Source organism: Cajanus cajan, chromosome 7 (assembly GCF_000230855.2).
Source record: "Cajanus cajan strain Asha chromosome 7, NIPB_CcT2T_4, whole genome shotgun sequence".
In the NCBI taxonomy this organism is placed as follows: Eukaryota; Viridiplantae; Streptophyta; class Magnoliopsida; order Fabales; family Fabaceae; genus Cajanus; species Cajanus cajan.
Window position 1 is genome coordinate 50,173,701 of NC_138523.1, and position 19,371 is coordinate 50,193,071.

Genomic DNA, 19,371 nt, shown 5'->3' on the forward strand with positions numbered 1-19,371 from the left:
TTTGTATATATTTGTTTTATTGCTTAAGAGAGAAACTATATTTGTATATAATTTTATAAAAATTATACAAGAAAAAAGCATTGGCCAAACAATGTCGAAAACACGTGCAGAAACATTTTGCAGAAGTTGCGCACGATGGGATAGAATTTAAAGTACTAAACTTTCTCCCGAATCTCCATCTCTTGGTTTTATGTAACATTATTTCAGTATTTATTCCATTTCCTTTGAAGAGTGACGTAAAATTAAATTGAGCTCGAATGTATATATAACCATGCGTACGTCATGCATGTATATATTATTTTTAATTGAGAATATTTATGCAGTACTTCAAAGTTCACAATTAAAAAATAATTTATAATTAAAAAATAATTTATATTTGTAAGATGTAATTTTTGCTAATTACAGAATGATCAATCTCATGTTCTAAAACAGATCTTTTATAAATAAAAAATTGTTAGGAGTGATAAAATTTATATATATATATATATATATATATATTTTTTTTTTTTTTAATATTTTGACAGAAATTAATCTCTGGCAGTAAATTAAAGAAAATCTAAATATATAAGAAACTTATGAGTCTAATGTTAACAGTAGTGAGAAAAACAATGAGTTTATGCAGAACCAGTAGAAAACTAGAAATCGGCACCCATAGATCCATTAATTATTGGACGTTAAACAGCTCGAAACACATACGTTGAAATGCAAATACGTAAAGTTCGTCGCAATTATATATACTAACACATTTTTTTTGGTGAATGCAGTCCATCATATATATCACATATACTTTAAGAACACCTATCATATATACACTCTCGCAAACATTACATTAGATGCATCCCACACAAAACATACAACTTCATATATACATGATTATGTTAATATTAAATCAAGCTAAAGCTAGTATATATTCTTTAAAAACTTGAAATCTTGATTGTTGACTCTAATTTTACATATGATATCTGTCTTATTCTAATATGAACTTTTAATATATATACATATTTATATTTATATACTTAAAATACTTGATAAAAGTTTGGTGAACACCAAACTCTATCATGCATGCACCAACACCCAGAGAAGAAAAAGGAACGGAGAAGAGAGAGTGCATGTATAATAAGCAATATTTTCAATAGTCATCAGAATTATCTTGCCAGCAAATAAGCATTGTGACACAGCGTCGAAGGATATAGAACCTGGCCCTATGCTCCTTGACCAGCATGGTGCATCTTCTTCTGAAGGATTTAAAGGGTCCACAAATCTGTGCTTTGTTCAAGCTCTTCTCTTCTATTTGCTTCATCACTCTACCTTGTGACATATTGTCTTGCTGCTACCTGCTTCTGAAGTTGATATATATACTATAGTGCTTTAATACATGTAAAAGAGTGATAGGTAGGTTAGCAAGAAATAAAAGAACTTCAAGAACAAGATGCTGAGAGATCCTACAGTTTCCAATTCTAGTTTTAATGAATATGAATGTGAAGGTATATATATGCTTATTATATGATATCTACCTATATATATAAGGATTTAGAAGTGCAAGTGGTTTTGGTACTGCAAAATTTAGGAATAAGAGAAATGCTACTTCACTCTAAGCATGACATGTATGATTGATAACAATTCTACATTTATAGAAGTATTTAAGCATGTTTTTAATGACATAAAAAATATTAATAAAGTTGGTGAAACTTTTAAGTGTTGAGATTTCTGTGAAATATCTTTCACAATTATATGAATCTTTTCCTGTTTGCTTGAATTGACATACGATATTATTTCAATATCTACAATCACTTTCTTTATTGTTCTATAGGTAGAATTATTGACGGGTTAAACTTTATCGTTTTGCTTCCCTATTAATTTTAATTGTTTTAATATATGTTTTTCCTGTTTTAATTTCTGCAATAATATTCAATCGAAGAAATCAATTAATATAGACGAAGTATTATCAAATTACAAACATAATGATTTCTGCTTGTCAAGAGACTTTTCTTTCAACTAAGTTTCCCAACTATTCTTAAAAAGTACTTAGTTGAAAAAATGAATACTTCTAGAAGTTTGGAAAGAACGGTAAATGAAATATGTACAGACAATCAAGTTAATGAAAGATCGTAAATAAGAAAATATATAAATTAAAAGGCTATTGGAAATAAATGAGTAAAAGCTAATTAATAAAAATGTAAAAGGCTTGTGTTTAATTAGAGGCTTTATAATTTATTTTTTTTGTATACACGCGATATTTTTAAGTCTAAATTACTTGTTGACCCCAGATTACCTTCCATATATGTTTGTAATTATCTGGTCGTTGATTACAAACTATTTTTATTATATGTTAACTTTGATTACAAATTAACTTCATGTAAAGCATTAATTTAAGACATGATATTTGTACGGGTAGGGAGGTCGGCCACCATCCTGTCGGCCATTGAATGACAGAACCAGGCAGCCGAATGCCAATCGGCCACCTGGATCGGCCTATCGTCACTTATTACCTTTAATCAAGTAATTAGGGGTTAATTAGTTGATTAGGGTGTATTACCTAATACAGTAAGTATGCTGCGAGGCCCATGGGGTCCGGGGCCCATAAATGACAGTATAAATAGCTCAGGACAAAAGGTAACGTCACTGTTCATTAATTATCCTAGAGATTCGAGCTTGTCCTGACTTGAGCGTTGGAGTGCCTTTTGCAGGTACCAACCCCCTCTTCAGCGTATCGGATTACTAGGTCGGGAGTCTCGTTCGGCCTTCGGATTACTAGAAGACTTAGTGTGCCCTTCAGACAGGTACATTTGGCGCCCACCGTGGGGCCGAACCGAGACGATCTTAGAGATTAATCGAGCAAGACAATGGCGATAACAAGGAGGACGAACACGGTAGATCAGGAACACGAAGAAGAACATGTCGAGGTGGTGGATGAAACCAACCTTTCTGAAACCGTCCGTCTATTGAAACAAGAGATGGAGGCTATGAAACAACAGCGAGAAAAAGATGCTAGGGAGCTTTCGGCCTTGAAAGCTAAGAATGAGGCACTAAGGAATCAAGACACCTCATGGAAACCTACTCAGGTCACCAATACGCAAACTCAAGGGTCGCACCAGTCCCATACGATCCATACATCGGTCCCTCGTGCCTTGGCAGTAGCACCTGAAAAGCACCCTTCGGCCTTACCCACTGTCGGTCGGCCCGCAGATTTGACAACTATATCGGCTCACACCGACACCCTTTCACCCCCTCCATAATGCAACTCTCTCTTTTGGACAATTGGAAATCTTTACCCATTGATAAATATGATGGTACCACTGATCCTGATGAACATCTTGATGTTTTTCTTACGCAGGTAACCCTGAGTACTACGGATGATGCTGCATTGTGTCGCATTTTCCCCACATCCCTCAAGGGTAGGGCGTTGAGCTGGTTCACTCGGCTACCCCCTAACTCGATCGACTCGTTCAATACTCTGTCATCTCAATTCACAGTTCAGTTTGCAACAAGCCGTCCTCATAGCTTGACATCTTTGTCGTTGGTTAGCCTTCGGCAAGATAAGAAAGAATTGCTTCGAACTTTCATGGATCGGTTCAACAAGGCAGCCTTGGAAATCCGAGATCTTAACCCAGCGGTAACACTTCATCACCTGACGACGGCTTTAAAACCAGGGCCATTCGTCAATAGCCTATGCAAGAAGCCTCCTTCAGATATGAATGATCTGCGCAGGAGAGCGGATAAATATATGCAAATGGAGGAGTTGGCCGAATTTCGAAATCAGGTCCGGGCTGACCAGTCGGCCAAGCCCGAGAAGCCAATCGAACAGACATACAGGGGGCGAGGCAAAGAAATAGCTCTTCGGGATCGACCCGTGCGAGGTCCCAAATACTCCAATTACACCCCTCTTAATGCAAGCTGGGCCGCGATACTGGAGCAAGCTTTGGCAGCAGAAGTGTTGGCGGTTCCAAAAGAGCTTCCACTCCGCCACACGCCGATACCAGCAAAACCTGCAGGTATCACCGAAATCGCGGACACTCAACTGAAGAGTGTGCCGCCTTAAAAGATAAAATTGAAGATTTGGTCAAGCAAGGCAAGTTGCACAATTTTGTGGATCGGCCAGCTTCATATCGTCCCCGCTCCTCGCCTCAGTATTGACACAATGATCGGCATGCGCAGGATCGGTCTGATAGACCTCGGCGCGAGCGAAGTAGGTCGCAAGAAAAGAAAGATGATTCGGCACCTTCACGTCGGAGGGTCATAAACACAATCGCAGGTGGATTTGCGGGTGGCGGCTCGACATCTTCTGCCCGAAAGAGACACCTTAGAGCTATTCGTTCGGCAAATAATGTGGATAGGCAACCTCCCCGACGATTACCAACAATAACTTTCACTGATGCTAATTTTCAAGGCATCGATCCTAAGCAAGATGATCCAATGGTGATTAGCGTGGAAATTCACAACTGTATAGTAAAGAAAACGCTGGTGGATCAAGGCAGTTCGACAGATATTTTGTATTGGAATACCTTTAAACAATTGGGTATTTCCGAAAGAGAATTGGTCCCATATGACGATCCTTTGGTCGGTTTTGCAGGGGAGAGGGTGAACACCAAAGGGTATATTAAGCTTTTCACTCGTTTTTGTTTTGACGAACATGAAAGCAGGGAGATTCAGATAAAATACATCGTGGTAGACGCTCACACATCTTACAACATTCTCTTGGGACGACCATCGTTGAACATGCTAGGCGCTGTTGTGTCAACTCCGCACCTAGCAATGAAGTTCCCTTCTGACAAGGGGAAAATCATCACCATCCACGCCGACCAAAAAGCTGCTCGGGAATGTTATTTTGCTAGCTTGCAAGTAGCTCCAATAGAAAGAAAATCAAAGTCCAAAAGGGTTCATGTTGTCAACTCTTCGGCATCAGTTGAAGAACCAGTTTTGGATCTTGACCCAAGAATGAATGATGAGGAACGTGTAGAGCCGGTAGAGTCAAAAAGAGAGCTACAGATCGGCTCGAATTCGGCTCAAGTCACATACATCGGTGCCGACACATCTGAAGAAGACTGTTCTATCTTGCGCCGGGCGATAATGAAAAACAAAGACCTTTTTTGCATGGACACCTTCTGACATGCCCGACATAGACCCCAATATCATGTGTCATAAACTATCAATTTGTGCCGAAGCGAGACCGGTTGCCCAGCGTAAAAGGAAAATGGGAACCGAACGGAAGCAAGCAGTGGAAGCAGAGGTGACCAAGTTGCTAGCAGCGGGATTCATTCTGGAAGTTCACTACACCACTTGGCTAGCAAATGTGGTAATGGTGAAAAAGCCGAACGGAAAATGGAGAATGTGTACTGATTACACTAATCTCAATAAAGCATGTCCCAAGGATGCTTACCCACTCCCGAACATAGATCGGTTAGTTGACGGTGCCTCCGGCCACAGAATCCTCACCTTTCTCGATGCTTATTCGGGGTACAATCAAATCCCCATGCATCCCCACGACGAAGAAAAAACAACTTTCATAACTGATTCGACCAATTATTGCTGTTAGGTCATGCCCTTCGGGTTAAAAAATGCAGGTGCAACTTATCAGAGATTGATGAATAAAGTCTTCCGGCACCAAATCGGTCGAAGCATGGAGGTGCATGTTGACGACATGGTTGTTAAATCCCACGATATTGCCCGCCATGTAGTTGATCTTGCTGAAGTATTCCAACAATTGCGCCGGTATGACCTGCGTTTGAACCCTGAAAAGTGCGTGTTTGGGGTATCAAGTGGAAAATTCCTCGGGTTTATGTTGTCGGCAAGGGGCATAGAAGCCAACCCTGACAAATGCATGGCAATCGTCAACATGGTAAGTCCCAAGAACCTTAAGGAAGTCCAGAAGTTAGCAGGACGCCTTACTGCACTATCAAGATTCATCCCCTGTTTGGCCGAAGTAGCCAAACCCATTGTAGGATTGTTGAAGAAGATCAAGAAGTTCGAATGGTCTGAGACTTGTGAGGAGGCTTTCAAGACTTTGAAGGAGCGCCTCGGCTCGCCACCCATTCTTTCCAAGCCCGATCCCGCGATACCAATGGTGGTTTATTTGTGCGTATCAAACGACGCAATCAGCGCCGTTCTGATTCAGGAAAAGGAGGAGCAACAACCTATCTACTTCGTCAGTCGAATGTTACAGGAGGCCGAGACCAGGTATCAGCTTCTGGAGAAGATGGCGCTTGGGCTCATTCATACCGCTCGGCGCCTCAAGCAATATTTTCAGAGCCATCGTGTCATTATCCGAACTGATTGCCCGATAGCCAAGGTGTTGCGAAAGCCAAAACTAGCAGGACGGATGATGGCGTGGTCTGTTGAGCTATCAGAGTTTGATATCAGCTTTGAGCCATGAGGTCCGGTCAAGTCTCAATACTTGGTTGATTTTGTAAATGAATTGCAACCGAAAGGTCGTTTCGAGAATGACGTGTGGACCATGCACGTGGATGGCTCGTCAAACAGTCAAGGCAGTGGCGCAGGTATAATTCTTGAGGGACCGACAGGAGTGACCCTGGAACAGTCTTTACGATTCGCGTTTAAAGCGTCAAACAACCAGGCCGAATACGAGGCACTATTGGCAGGATTGAGACTCGCACAAGAAATCGGGGCTACACGATTGATATGTTGGACCGACTCGAAAGTCGTGTCAAAACAAGTGAATGACAATTTCCAGGTGAAAGATTCAGGCCTGCTGAAATATTACCACTTGTTTCACAGAATGTGCAGCACTTTTGAGGATGTCCAAGTGAAACACACGCCGAGAGAACATAATGAGAGGGCCGATCAGTTAGCTCGGTTAGCAAGTAGTAATTGGAAACCTGGACAGCTACGAACCACACTTCACCTTGATCTTGCTACTCCAAGTGTAACACCGATCGAATGTATGACGATCGAAGAGCCTACACACACCTGGACAACGAAAATAATAGACTACCTGGAGCTTGGCAAGGAACCATCTGACCATGCGGCTGCCAAAAAACTTCGAACTCAAGCGGCCAGGTATTCGGTTGTTGGGGAACAGTTGTATCGCAGGGGTTTCTCGGTGCCTCTTTTGAAATGCATCGATACAGCACAGGCGGATTATGTCTTGAGAGAAGTTCACGAGGGCATATGTGGATCTCATTCGGGAGGGAGGACGCTAGCTATGAAAGTGCTTAGAGCAGGTTTTTACTGGCCAACTCTCAAAAGCGATTGCATGCAGTTCGTCAAGCGTTGTCTTTCATGCCAAAAACATGGCAATCTTATCCATGCCTCGGCTGAAGAACTACACAGTATAAGCTCGCCATGGCTGTTTGCAATATGGGGAATGGATATACTCGGACCATTCCCGATAGCTAAAGGCCAATGCAAGTTTTTATTGGTCGCTGTGGATTATTTCACGAAATGGGTCGAGGCCGAACCACTCGCCAGCATCACAGCCGCTAATGTTCAGAAGTTCTTGTGGAAGAACATCATTACTCGTTTTGGCATTCCACATGCTCTCATAACCGACAATGGTTTGCAATTCACCGACCAGAAACTCAATTGATTTATCCAAGATCTCGGCATTCAACACAGATTTACATCAGTCGAACATCCGCAGTCCAATGGACAAGCCGAAGCAGCTAATAAGGTGATACTTACTGAATTAAAGAAGCGATTAGGGGACGCTAAGGGAGCTTGGGCCGAACAATTGTTAGAAGTCCTGTGGGCTTATCGGTGCATGCCTCAGTCCACAACTCAAGAAACACCTTTTAGGCTAACATATGGCACCGATGCCATGATCCCTGTTGAAGTCGGGGAACCTTCCTTTCGGCGGCAACATTTTGATGAGACAACCAATGAAGCATCGCTCTGAGCCGAAGTCGATATGATTGACGAAGTACGAACCAAAGCTCAGATCATAGCCGAAGCTTGCAAGCAACGAATGGCTCGTAGATTCAATTCCAATCTCACCAAGAGAAGCTTCAAGGAGGGAGACTTAGTCTGGAGAGTTCTGGGACCGGCAAGACGTAATCCACGGGAAGGCAAGTTGGCAGCAAATTGGGATGGCCCGTTTCGGGTCCGACATAGCCTTGATAACGGTGCCTACAAACTTGAAGAGCTTTCTGGCAAGATCATCCCCAGAACATGGAATTCATCTCACTTGAAGACATACTACAGCTAATCGTTGTAATCTGATCATAATGTAATTCCAAGTTGCACTCTTTTCCTTGATCGGTCTTTTCTCCCCTTGTAAAAAAGTGAAAAGGGGTTTTGGCCGACAAGGTTTTTAACAAGGCACATATCAATAAAGTACACTTTATCTCATTGTTTGTTGTTGCCCTCTTGGAAATTCACGCAAAAGGCTTCCCTCCCGAGTTAATCAACTCGGCCAAGGATGTGCCTCAGAAAATCGCGTTAAAGGCTTCCCTCCCGAGTTAATCAACTCGGCCAAGGATGTGCCTCGGAAAATCACGTAAAAGGCTTCCCTCCCGAGTTAATCAACTCAGCCAAGGATGTGCCTCAAAATCACGTAAAAGGCTTCCCTCCCGAGTTAATCAACTCGGCCAAGGATGTGCCTCGGAAAATCACGCAAAAGGCTTCCCTCCCGAGTTGATCAAGAAGCAACAAGAATCAATCCAATCCCGAGTGACCTCCACTCGGTCTTGCCCAAGAATCAATCCAATCCCGAGTGACCTCCACTCGGTTTTGCTAGCAAGACAAGGCAATTCCGAGTGACCTCTACTCGGTTTTTCCAGCAAATCAAGGTAAGTCTGAGTGAACTCCACTCGGTCTTGCTCAAAAAGCAAGGCAATCCCGAGTGACCTCCACTCGGTTTTGCTAGCAAGACAAGAAATTCCGAGTGAACTCTACTCGGTTTTGCCAGCAAATCAAGGTAAGTCCGAGTGACCTCCACTCGGTCTTGCTCAAAAAGCAAGGCAATTTCGAGTGACTCCACTCGGTTTTGCTAGCAAGACAAGCAATTCCGAGTGACCTCTACTCGGTTTTGCCAGCAAATCAAGGCAAGACCGATTGACCTCCACTCGGTCTTGCCACCAAATCAAGGTAAGTCCGAGTGACCTCTACTCGGTCTTGCTCAAAAAGCAAGGCAATTCCGAGTGACTCCACTCGGTTTTGCTAGCAAGACAAGCAATTCCGAGTGACCTCTACTCGGTTTTGCCAGCAAATCAAGGCAAGATCGATTGACCTCCACTCGGTCTTGCCACCAAATCAAGGTAAGTCCGAGTGACCTCCACTCGGTCTTGCTCAAAAAGCAAGGCAATTCCGAGTGACTCCACTCGGTTTTGCTAGCAAGACAAGCAATTTCGAGTGACCTCTACTCGGTTTTGCCAACAAATCAAGGAAAGACCGATTAACCTCCACTCGGTATTGCCAGTAAATCAAGGCAAGTCCGAGTGACCTCCACTCGGTCTTGCTCAAAAACAAGGCAATTCCGAGTGACTCCACTCGGTTTTGCTAGTAAGACAAGCAATTCCGAGTAACCTCTACTCGGTTTTGCTAGCAAGACAAGGCAATTTCGAGGGACTCCACTCGATCTTGCTCCAGAATACAAGTGTTTCTTTTGATTTTTACAAACAATAATACCGATTCGGCTACTTATTACTTGAGTCTTACGTGCAAATTTGACAAGTACTTCGAATGAAGAAGACGTATTAAAGACACAAGTCAAAACGAGACAATATCATTACATTCTAAAAAAGGAGGCTCTATCGGTCCCCAGTCTACACTTGTTCAAACAAAAGTTAAAAAGTACATAAGACCTATCAAGCACTAAACTACTCTTCCGGAGTTCGGGCTGCATCAACTTGAATGACAGATTTGGGATTTCCTTCGGCCTCATTCTCAGGTTCCGGGTTTCCCTCATCCATGGTGTTTTCCTCGGAAGAGGTTTCGGCATCTTCAGCCTGGGGGGCATCCTCTGGCTCTTCCCCATCGGGATTTGCCCCTTCAGGCATATCAGCAAAAGAAATCAATGACCCTTGGTAAAAATCTTGGGTCATATCAAACTCGAAGCCCTCTTCAAATTGGCCGAAGTGCTTGGCTTGCCGAACAGCGTGTTTAAACCCGGCTTCATGTTGAGCAACAATCTTCTCTTTCGCCTGCTCCTTTAGGCGGTTGTACTCGGCATGAGCCTCCTCCAGTCGGCGCCGCTCCTCATTAGCTGCTTTTTGAAGGTTCAGGCAAAGAGTATCATTGTCTCGCCGAACAACATCCAATTCGGTCGACAGCTCCCGATTTTTGGCTGTCACTTCTTCATTCACCGCGATAGCTTCGGCGGCAGTCCTCTCGGCCTCCTCTAAACTTTGTTTCAGATGCACCACCTCGCCGATGGGTTCCATGGCTAGGTGATGGGCTAAGGCCAATGAGCGAGTTTGCACCTCGCAGTAGAGTCTCCACTTGGCTCTTGCATCCAGGCTAGCCAAGAACTCCTGCCCGAAAGGAGACACAATGTCAGGCCGAATCAACGTCTCGGCCGACACATCGTCACCAAGAAAGGCACGAGACATTAGCTGAGGTGGCACCACAATCACAGTCCGATTGGGTGATGCCTCGGGCACTGACTTGGCCTTCTTAGCGCGTTCTGGATTTTCCTCAGCGCCTTTCCTTTTAGGACGTTCTCGACTGGTCTCCTTTCCCTTTTTTCCCTTCTTTTTCTTGCGTTCGGGAGAAGGAGGTGCTCGGTCATCATTATCTGGTCGGCGGGTGCGTGCAACTTCCGAAGTGCCTACACCCCCGGCTTGTCTGACTTGCTTCGCCCGAGCAGCAAGCAAGTTGCGAATATTCAGCTCATCGGCGCCGCTGGTAACCATGATTTCTGCAAAAAAGGTTAGGTAAACATCAATAGGAATTTAATTGACAATTGAAATAGGACAGATAACATACCTATCAGGTCATTCCACCAACGTGAAGATTCAACCAAGTTAATTAAAGACCTAGTCGGCAAGCGCCGAGGAAGACGAAGTAATAACTTCAGGTCATTCCGCTCTTCGGTCGTCAGCATCTTCTTCGGCACCACGTTGTAAGGCCGAGGGGCACGAGTCCAGTACAGCGGGAACATACTTTTATCATCCTCCCCAAAGAAGAAGCGCCGTCCATTCGGCCTGATAGTCACCCAGAAAAATCCCGCCTTAAAATTCTTATATGACGAGGTAAAACTGTCAGTAATCGATCACCCACTCGGCTCAAGGAGAGCCACTTCGCCAGTATAGTAGGTCGGGAAGAGTAAAAATATAGAAAAAGGAGTGGAGAAGGCTTGATGTGGATACACTTACACAAGTGCTTAAAACCTTGCAATTGCGCCCAGCTATTCAGATGCAATTGAGTAGGAGCAACGTTCAACACCTTCAACACCCCATGGTAAACTCATCAAACGCCAGCTTTACCTTCAGGTCCCGAACGAGGCAGTCGTACATATAAAATGACTCCATCTTTGCGCCACTTTGATCTAAACAAACAATGTCTGGGTTCGGGAAGGCGTTATTTTGGCAAGACCGAACTCCAATCGGATACGGCTCCTCCTTAGCGTCAAAACTTAAGCATTTTGTATAGTCCAGCATGTTTGTGATCATAGTTATGTCTCGGTAACGTGAATAGTAGGAAGTTACCTCCCCGTTGACCCACTCGTAACCGGGCACATCAGAGAGACCGTATCGTTGCCGATTCGAGACACGCTTCGTCTTTTCCTGAACCTCTTCACTCCCGCTAGTAGAGGTTTCCCCCGAAGAAGAAGCACCCTCATTCAGTCCATCGGCATCAATCGGCAGCCGAACGATACTTCGATGACTTGACTCGCTGGACGATGTCCCCTCGGATGACGACGACCGAGAGCTGTCGGCCGAAGAGCTCGTAGAAGTATCAACCATGATTATAAAAGCTTACCAATTTCTTTGTAGAACAATTCCTAGTCAGATCGGCTTTGGAGATCTTCGGCTACCCCAATTCGGTTGAGAGCAATACGTGCGAATGGCCCTACCACTCACCTATTTATAGGCTCATCAAATGGGCGGGAAAATGCAACTTTTGAATTTGTGTAACCGTTCAATTCACACGATCCAACGGTTACAAATGTGCAACCGTTCACCTTACTAGGGCCACTGTCTCCATTTTACCCTTAAAGAAAGATCCATCTTTCTTCAAGGTTGGGGGGCAGTGTACGGGTAGGGAGGTCGGCCACCACCCTGTCGGCCATTGAATGGCAGAACCAAGCAGCCGAATGCCAATCGGCCACCTGGATCGGCCTATCGTCACTTATTACCTTTAATCAAGTAATTAGGGGTTAATTAGTTGATTAGGGTGTATTACCTAATACGGTAAGTATGCTGCGAGGCCCATGGGGTCCGGGGCCCATAAATGACAGTATAAATAGCTCAGGACAAAAGGTAACGTCACTGTTCATTAATTATCCTAGAGATTCGAGCTTGTCCTGACTTGAGCGTTGGAGTGCCTTTTGCAGGTACCAACCCCCTCTTCAGCGTATCGGATTACTGGGTCGGGAGTCTCGTTCGGCCTTCGGACTACTAGAAGACTTAGTGTGCCCTTCAAACAGGTACAATATTGAATTTGATTTTTCTTGTGTCTCGTTTCTTAAAGAAGTTGATAATTGATTATGAATTTACACAGAGTCATACTTTACTTTAATATAATTTTTTTTGTAAAATAAAATTAAAATTAACTTCATGTAAGATATGGTATTATATCACCACTTTACTTAATCCTTTTCTTTCTTAAAAAAAAGTTGGATCAACATTACATTTAAATATCTTTATATATATATATATATATATATATATATATATATAAAATTGAAGGGTTATACATAAAAGATTGGAGGTAGGGGTGGGTATACGGACCGGTCAGGTCCGTTTAAGGCTCGGTCCGTAAAACCCACGTTTTATACGGGCCGGATAAGTCCGGTTCGTAAAATAAATGGACTTATTTTTTAAGTCCGTATCCGGCCCGCCAAAATCCGCGGATAACAAACCGGTCCGCGGGCCTAAATAATGGTTGAAAAAAATAAATTTTTAAAAAATAAAAATACATAAAATTAGAAGAAAAAATATATTTTTTATTTATAAGCTAAATTTTATCATGCTAAAGTTTATCAATAGTTAAAATGGTTTAAAATACTAAATATTAAAATATTAAAATATTAAAATAAAAATAATTACAAATACTTAAATAATAGTACCAAACTTTCAATAATAAAAGCATCAAAATGTCATAAAAGTAATTCAAATGACAAATACCTACCAACTAAACATAATTTTAATGTCATTGTAATTTAAAAAATTAAATACACAACTTAATATTAAAATCATAATATTTAAAAATATTAATTAGTGAAGTCCGTGGACTAGCCCGTGAGCCCGCGGATTAAATCCGCCAAGTCCGCGAACTTCACGGGCCGGGCTAAAAAATTAGACATAATCATACAGGTTTGAAAAAAATAGGTTCGATATCCGCGAAATTCGCGGACTTACGGACCAGTCCGCGGACCCGGGTCCGTCTACCCACCCCTAATTGGAGGGGCCTTGTAAAACAAAAAAACACCGGAGGGGAGGGGCCGGGAGAGTCGCTTTTTAAAAAAAGTAACTAAGTGCAATAACTTTTTAAAGAGTCATGATATTTTTCTCACTATTCGATATGTAAGACAAGAAAAAAAAATGAATTTTAAATAAAATTTTGAGCTAAAATTATATATAAAAAAATAACTTGAATTTTATTTTTATAGTTAGGTCAAAGTAAACAAATACAGTGATTGTCTAAAAATATATCATCAAACCTACATGATTGGAGTAACAAGACTAGCGGTTTGAGAATTGGAATTCATTTCACTATTTTTATTTAATCATTTTTTTATGATTTTTTTTTTGCTAAGCAAAATTGAATTAAATAAGAGAAATACAAGGGGTACTCCAACCCATATACACAACATAACCAAAGTAAGTAGTGCACCTTTGACAACAGGAGGTGTTTAATGAAAACAACACAATAACTACATACCTCCTAAAATCAATTTGCAAACATCATACAATAAAAGACCTTGCACTAATAGGTGGAACAACCAAACTAACAATCCAAAAAAAGACTATCAACTGCAAAGTGAAGCCAATCAACATTGTCAAAAGTATTGCCGCAACTATGTCGGAAACACACACCCAGATAGCAATAATCACCAACAAAATCACTTAATAAAAATTAAGGCATACGGCAGGGGACTCAGCCCAAGAAGAAAATGAGTATGAAAAAGAATTATCTCTCGCTTTTAACCATTTCCAAGTGCGCAGTTTTACCAATTCAAGCACGTCTAAAGTAGACAGCACCTTGTCAGAAAAAATAAGAGCATTTCTTGCTAGCCAAATACTCCAGATTACAGTCAACCAGATCACAACCCATCTATACCTCATTTTGGAAGGACAGAGAGGCAACCCAAGAAATTGATCAAAATGAGCAATGAGGCTATTTGACAGCACAGAAGTGAAGCCACACCATTCCAAGGAAAGCATCCAAACATGATATGCAAAATAGCACTCAAAGAATAGGTGTGAAGAAGTCTCCATCCTATATTGACACCATACACAGGAACTATCCGAATTAATAAGAACATGTCGCTTAACAAGATTAAATTTTGAGGGGAATCTATCTAACAATACCCTCCAGACAAAACAAGAGACCTTATAGGGCACCAAATGACACCAAATAAACCTGTGTAATGGTATTTCAGCAAAAAGAGAATCATTGACAATAACATGATAAGCTGACTTGACAGAATACTTGCCATCTGAATCAGCTTTCCATCTCCAAGAATCATGAGTATACTCTTGAACCTGAAAACCACAAAGATCAGAAACTAATAGATCCAACTATTCCAATTCCCACTGAAATAAAGACCTTCTCCACCTCCAATTCCACTCAACACCACCCCCTCTACCAAAGAACATGTCTGCCACGGTTGCCTCCGAGTTGATAGTAATAGAAAAGAGCCTACCATATCGAACACAAAAAGGAGTTGTAGTACACCAAGAATCCTTCCAAAAAGAAGTGTTTCGCCCATTACCCAAAACTCTTACACACATTATTGTAGAAAACCAATCCCAAGAGATACCATCACACACATCAATACTCCACAGATCTAACCACCACCTGGACACACTACCCATTCTACCTTCCAAAGTCAAGGATGACACTCCATATAAAGATGTTAACACTTTATTCCACAACCTATCTCTCTCAACTAATAAACGCCACCTCCACTTCCCTAATAGAGCAAAATTGAAAGCTCTCAAATCTCTCAAACCTAGTCCCCCATACTGTTTTTTATAATATATATCATTCCATCAATTTAGTTAAAAATATAGTTTTAATTCGATCCAATCTAATTTAATGTCATTTTATTTTCTTTTCTTGTAAAAAAAACTTTTAAAATTAAATAAAATCTTAAATATATTTTCAGTCCCTGTAAAATAAGATAATTTTGAATTTGATCATTGTATTTTTTTTTGTTTTTCATTCTTCTAAAATTTAATTTTTTAGTTTCTATTATTATATGACCCTTTTTAGCTACTTGTGTATTTATTTAAAGGTCAATACCGTTTTAAGTGATATCTACAACCGTTTGTAATATTTTGATAGTGTATGAAACTTATAACTTTTTTTTTACAAATTCATAAAAATAATGACTTTAAATTTTATAGGGCTGAAAAAATATAGGGACTAAAACAAACTTTGCCCATTTTGCAAGAATAAAAAAAATAATCGTTTACAAAATTTAGAAGGATGAAAAATAAAAATAAAATTTTACGGGACAAAAATCAAAACTCACTCATTTTATATAGACTAAAAACATATTTAAGTTTTAAACAAATTAAATGTGTTTAACAAATTTATAATAATGAAGAAAATCATAAAAAACAAAAACCTCAAAATGTTTTGGTGCTATTGTTTAAAAAATCTAAAATTTTACAAAATTAAAATAGTTTTATATTGTAATTTCTTTTTTCAAAGAGAAAAGGAACCTTGAATCAATTTGTGTATCATTTTAATTACTATTATTTTTTTTTCTTGATTCTCTTGGTCTTTTGATTCCCGACTATACTTTTTCCATTAGATTGGATTATTAGTTAAATGTTAAGTACCATTGTGTATTGTTGAGAATACATATAGTGAGAAAGCCATTTTTATGAGAATAAAGAGAAACAATTTTGGGTCGTATTAATGTATTGATCACTTGTATATTTTAATGGTAATCACTAATTATAACATTTAGTAGTACGTCAATGTTTTTTTTTTCTCTCACTCATATAAAAAAAAAGTCTTTTTAGTATTATATCTCCATGCATTAATAAGTCTAATTTCAGTTTAGAGCATCTTCAATGGAAGTTGCTTATAAGTAACTCCCTGTACCACATCATGTCACATCAACTTTTTTTTTTTTCACTTTATAGGTTGCTTAAATTTTAGCACGAGAATTTCTACAAACAACTTTACTAAAATTTAAGCAACTCATAAAGTGAAAAAGAGCTGATATAACATATGTGACACAAGAGGTTGCTTATAAGCAACCTCCACTACAAATACTCTTATACACTACAAATGCTCTTATACACTACACAATATTTATTATTAAAAATTATTTTTATCTAAATTATAAATACAATATATGTTATATTATTAAAAAGTACAAATATATATAATATATATTATTAAATCTCATTCAAAATTAATATTAATATTATATATATATATATATATATATATATATATATATATATATATAATCACACTTGTGTCACTATATATTATATAACATTTCAGTGACATTAAAAATTAAATAACTGACGTGTCTTTGTTGATTGAAATTAATGATCGAATCCATCACCATTCCAACAAAAGCTCCCAATATTGTCGGACAAAACAAAAAAATGATATATTTTTTTATATTCGGTTATTTATTATTTTATTTTGCAAACACTGATTGTAGGGGATGAAATGAATTGTGCAGATGTGGCGTTCTGCAGGTTTTCCTTGAACTCAATACAAATCAATAAACGAGTTATTTTGGATTAAATGACCCTCACATGACACATATGATTCCGTAATGGTTAATTTATTATGTGTTCCAAGACAACAACATTTATTAGAAAGTAAAATTGGAATAGACGTGTAAACATTTTATTAGAAATTAAAAGCGTCAATCTTTATATATAATTTTTTTTAAAATGGTAAAACGAGAATCAATTAGAAATTAAGAGAATAGATGTTCGAAGGTTTAAATATAATTGACATGCAATGTATATAGAGTGACAATCAACCAAACTAAATAAAAATAATTCAAAATTCATTTAATAATTAACTTGTTAAATTTGATTTATGAATCAAATGAGTTGAATTTGAGCTAATAATTGAATTTAATAAATAAATGAGTTAAACTTCAATAGTTACGAATAATTTAGTTTATTTGATTCATAAATTAGCTTGATATATAAATATATCAATTTTTTTTATTTAAGTTCAACTTATTAAAATTTGAAAGGATTTTCAAAATTTCATTATAGGTTAATAATAATAAAAGAAGTAAACACTTTAGACTTTCATAGTATAAATTGAATTTTCTATTATTTTATACAAGATGAAGTAGTTTCAATTTATGCAGACTTTAGTTGTAATTATATTTTTTTAGAGTCATATATCTTATAATCTTGCAAAGTTAATAGGACAAGTTATATTTTTACTTTTAAAAAATTAAAAAATAATTATTTTATCTAGAATCTATTATTAAATTAAAATTTTGAAATATATAAGATTAAAAAAAATTAAGTCTTGATTCATATGATTTGAGCTAATGAATTGAACCGAATAGTTAATAAGCACTACAACAAAATTTATTATTAACAATAATTACCTTTATTTTATTATCTAATAAAAAATATTAATGATTAATATATAATAATTACTAAAAATATATTTACATTACACTAAAATTTACTATTAATAATAATTATTTATTAAAAAAATTTAAGTCTTACATCAACTAGAGATAAGATAATTAAAAAGTATATAAGTGGATGATAAGTCTTACCTTACAAGTTGATTTTGTAGCATTGAGTTAGATTCATAAGTCACTATTCTAATTAAGTTACACTTGGAAATGTATTGAGAAAAATTCAAGTCTCAACAATGTATACAATGATTAATGTGAAAATGTTGATAAAAAATTCTATAGCCATTTTTATTGTCATTAAAAATCCATTTTGTTTGCTGTAAAATTTGAATTAAGTTAAATTTGAGTTGAAAAAAAAAATGTACATCAAACTGCAAAATAAGTCTAAGTTAAATTAAATTCAACTTATTTCCGATCCTAATTGCATTCATGCAAAGAAAAATAAAGAGCATGGGATAGAGGATTATGCAAAGAAAAAAGTATTGATAATACATATTGCTTGATTTTCATGAACTAGGTAATAGGTTTACATTATTCTTATTTCAGTCTCTATACCTGGCTATTATACACACATGTATATATGTTAAGTATATGACTTGACATTTTCACCAACACTCGAGAACATTTGCTCAGGCTCTAGGACCATTATTCACTACCTTGGTTGAAGAGCATGTGGATCCAAGAGGCTGATAGTTAATGTATCTGCTTGGTGCAGAAGATCGTCGAAACCCTTTTGGCATGCAAGCTTCCACGCTCCCTCCGTGGAACCCTCTTCTTCCAAATTTGCCTTTATCAGGCTTCTTCAAGTTTATGTATTTAGGAACATTATCATGTTCCAAGGGTCTTGCATCAGCCACACAAACGAATGTAGCAGAACACCCTTTGGTGTTGTTGGCATGAGGGTTCAAGAGTAGGATCATTAGAAGGAGTAGAAACTTGGAGAGAAAAATGGTAGACATTTTGGGATAGTATAGTGTTTGATCAATGCTGTGGTGCTTAGAATTTGTATAATGTTTGGATGAATGTTAAAGGGGAAGGAGGTAGGTCTTAAATAGGGTCATGAGGATTAGAAGCAGATATAGATATGACCAACTCATTGCTAGCTAGCGAGGCATCATGGCGCACAAAACTGTGACTTTCTTTACTTTTTCAACACTGCTCGTGCCTTTCATAACTATATCTTCTTTAATTACCTTTGACCATCCTAAATATTCTTCATGTTACAAATTTTTATAGTTTCTAATATTTTTATTCTCGTTATTTATAGACGAGCGATTGTTACGTGCTTTTGTTATTTTAAAATGAAAACGAAGCTTTAAAACTCACTATTATTCAACCAATGAAAAAAAGCCAGTTATATAATTTTTACTAATGGATCGTCTACATACTTCAAAGTAGCATTTTGCTTCTGTGGGAATTATCCCACTATTTTT

General features: G+C 38.5%; 2 protein-coding genes across 2 annotated transcripts; one reads left to right on the forward strand and one right to left on the reverse strand.

Annotated features, from left to right (window-relative positions):
* The first annotated feature begins 6,451 nt into the window (after positions 1–6,451).
* Positions 6,452–7,543, forward strand: LOC145950063 (uncharacterized). Its single transcript, XM_083060989.1, has one exon. It carries the CDS (start codon positions 6,452–6,454, stop codon positions 7,541–7,543), a length of 1,092 nt encoding a protein of 363 aa, XP_082917115.1.
* A 6,343-nt stretch (positions 7,544–13,886) lies between these two features.
* On the reverse strand, positions 13,887–15,052 carry LOC145950064 (uncharacterized). The gene is made up of 5 exons (XM_083060990.1): positions 14,987–15,052; positions 14,704–14,825; positions 14,208–14,559; positions 14,041–14,093; positions 13,887–13,953 (listed from the first exon to the last, which is right to left on the reverse strand). The coding sequence occupies exons 1-5, from the start codon at positions 15,050–15,052 to the stop codon at positions 13,887–13,889; spliced, it is 660 nt and encodes a 219-aa protein (XP_082917116.1).
* Positions 15,053–19,371: the final 4,319 nt, after the last annotated feature.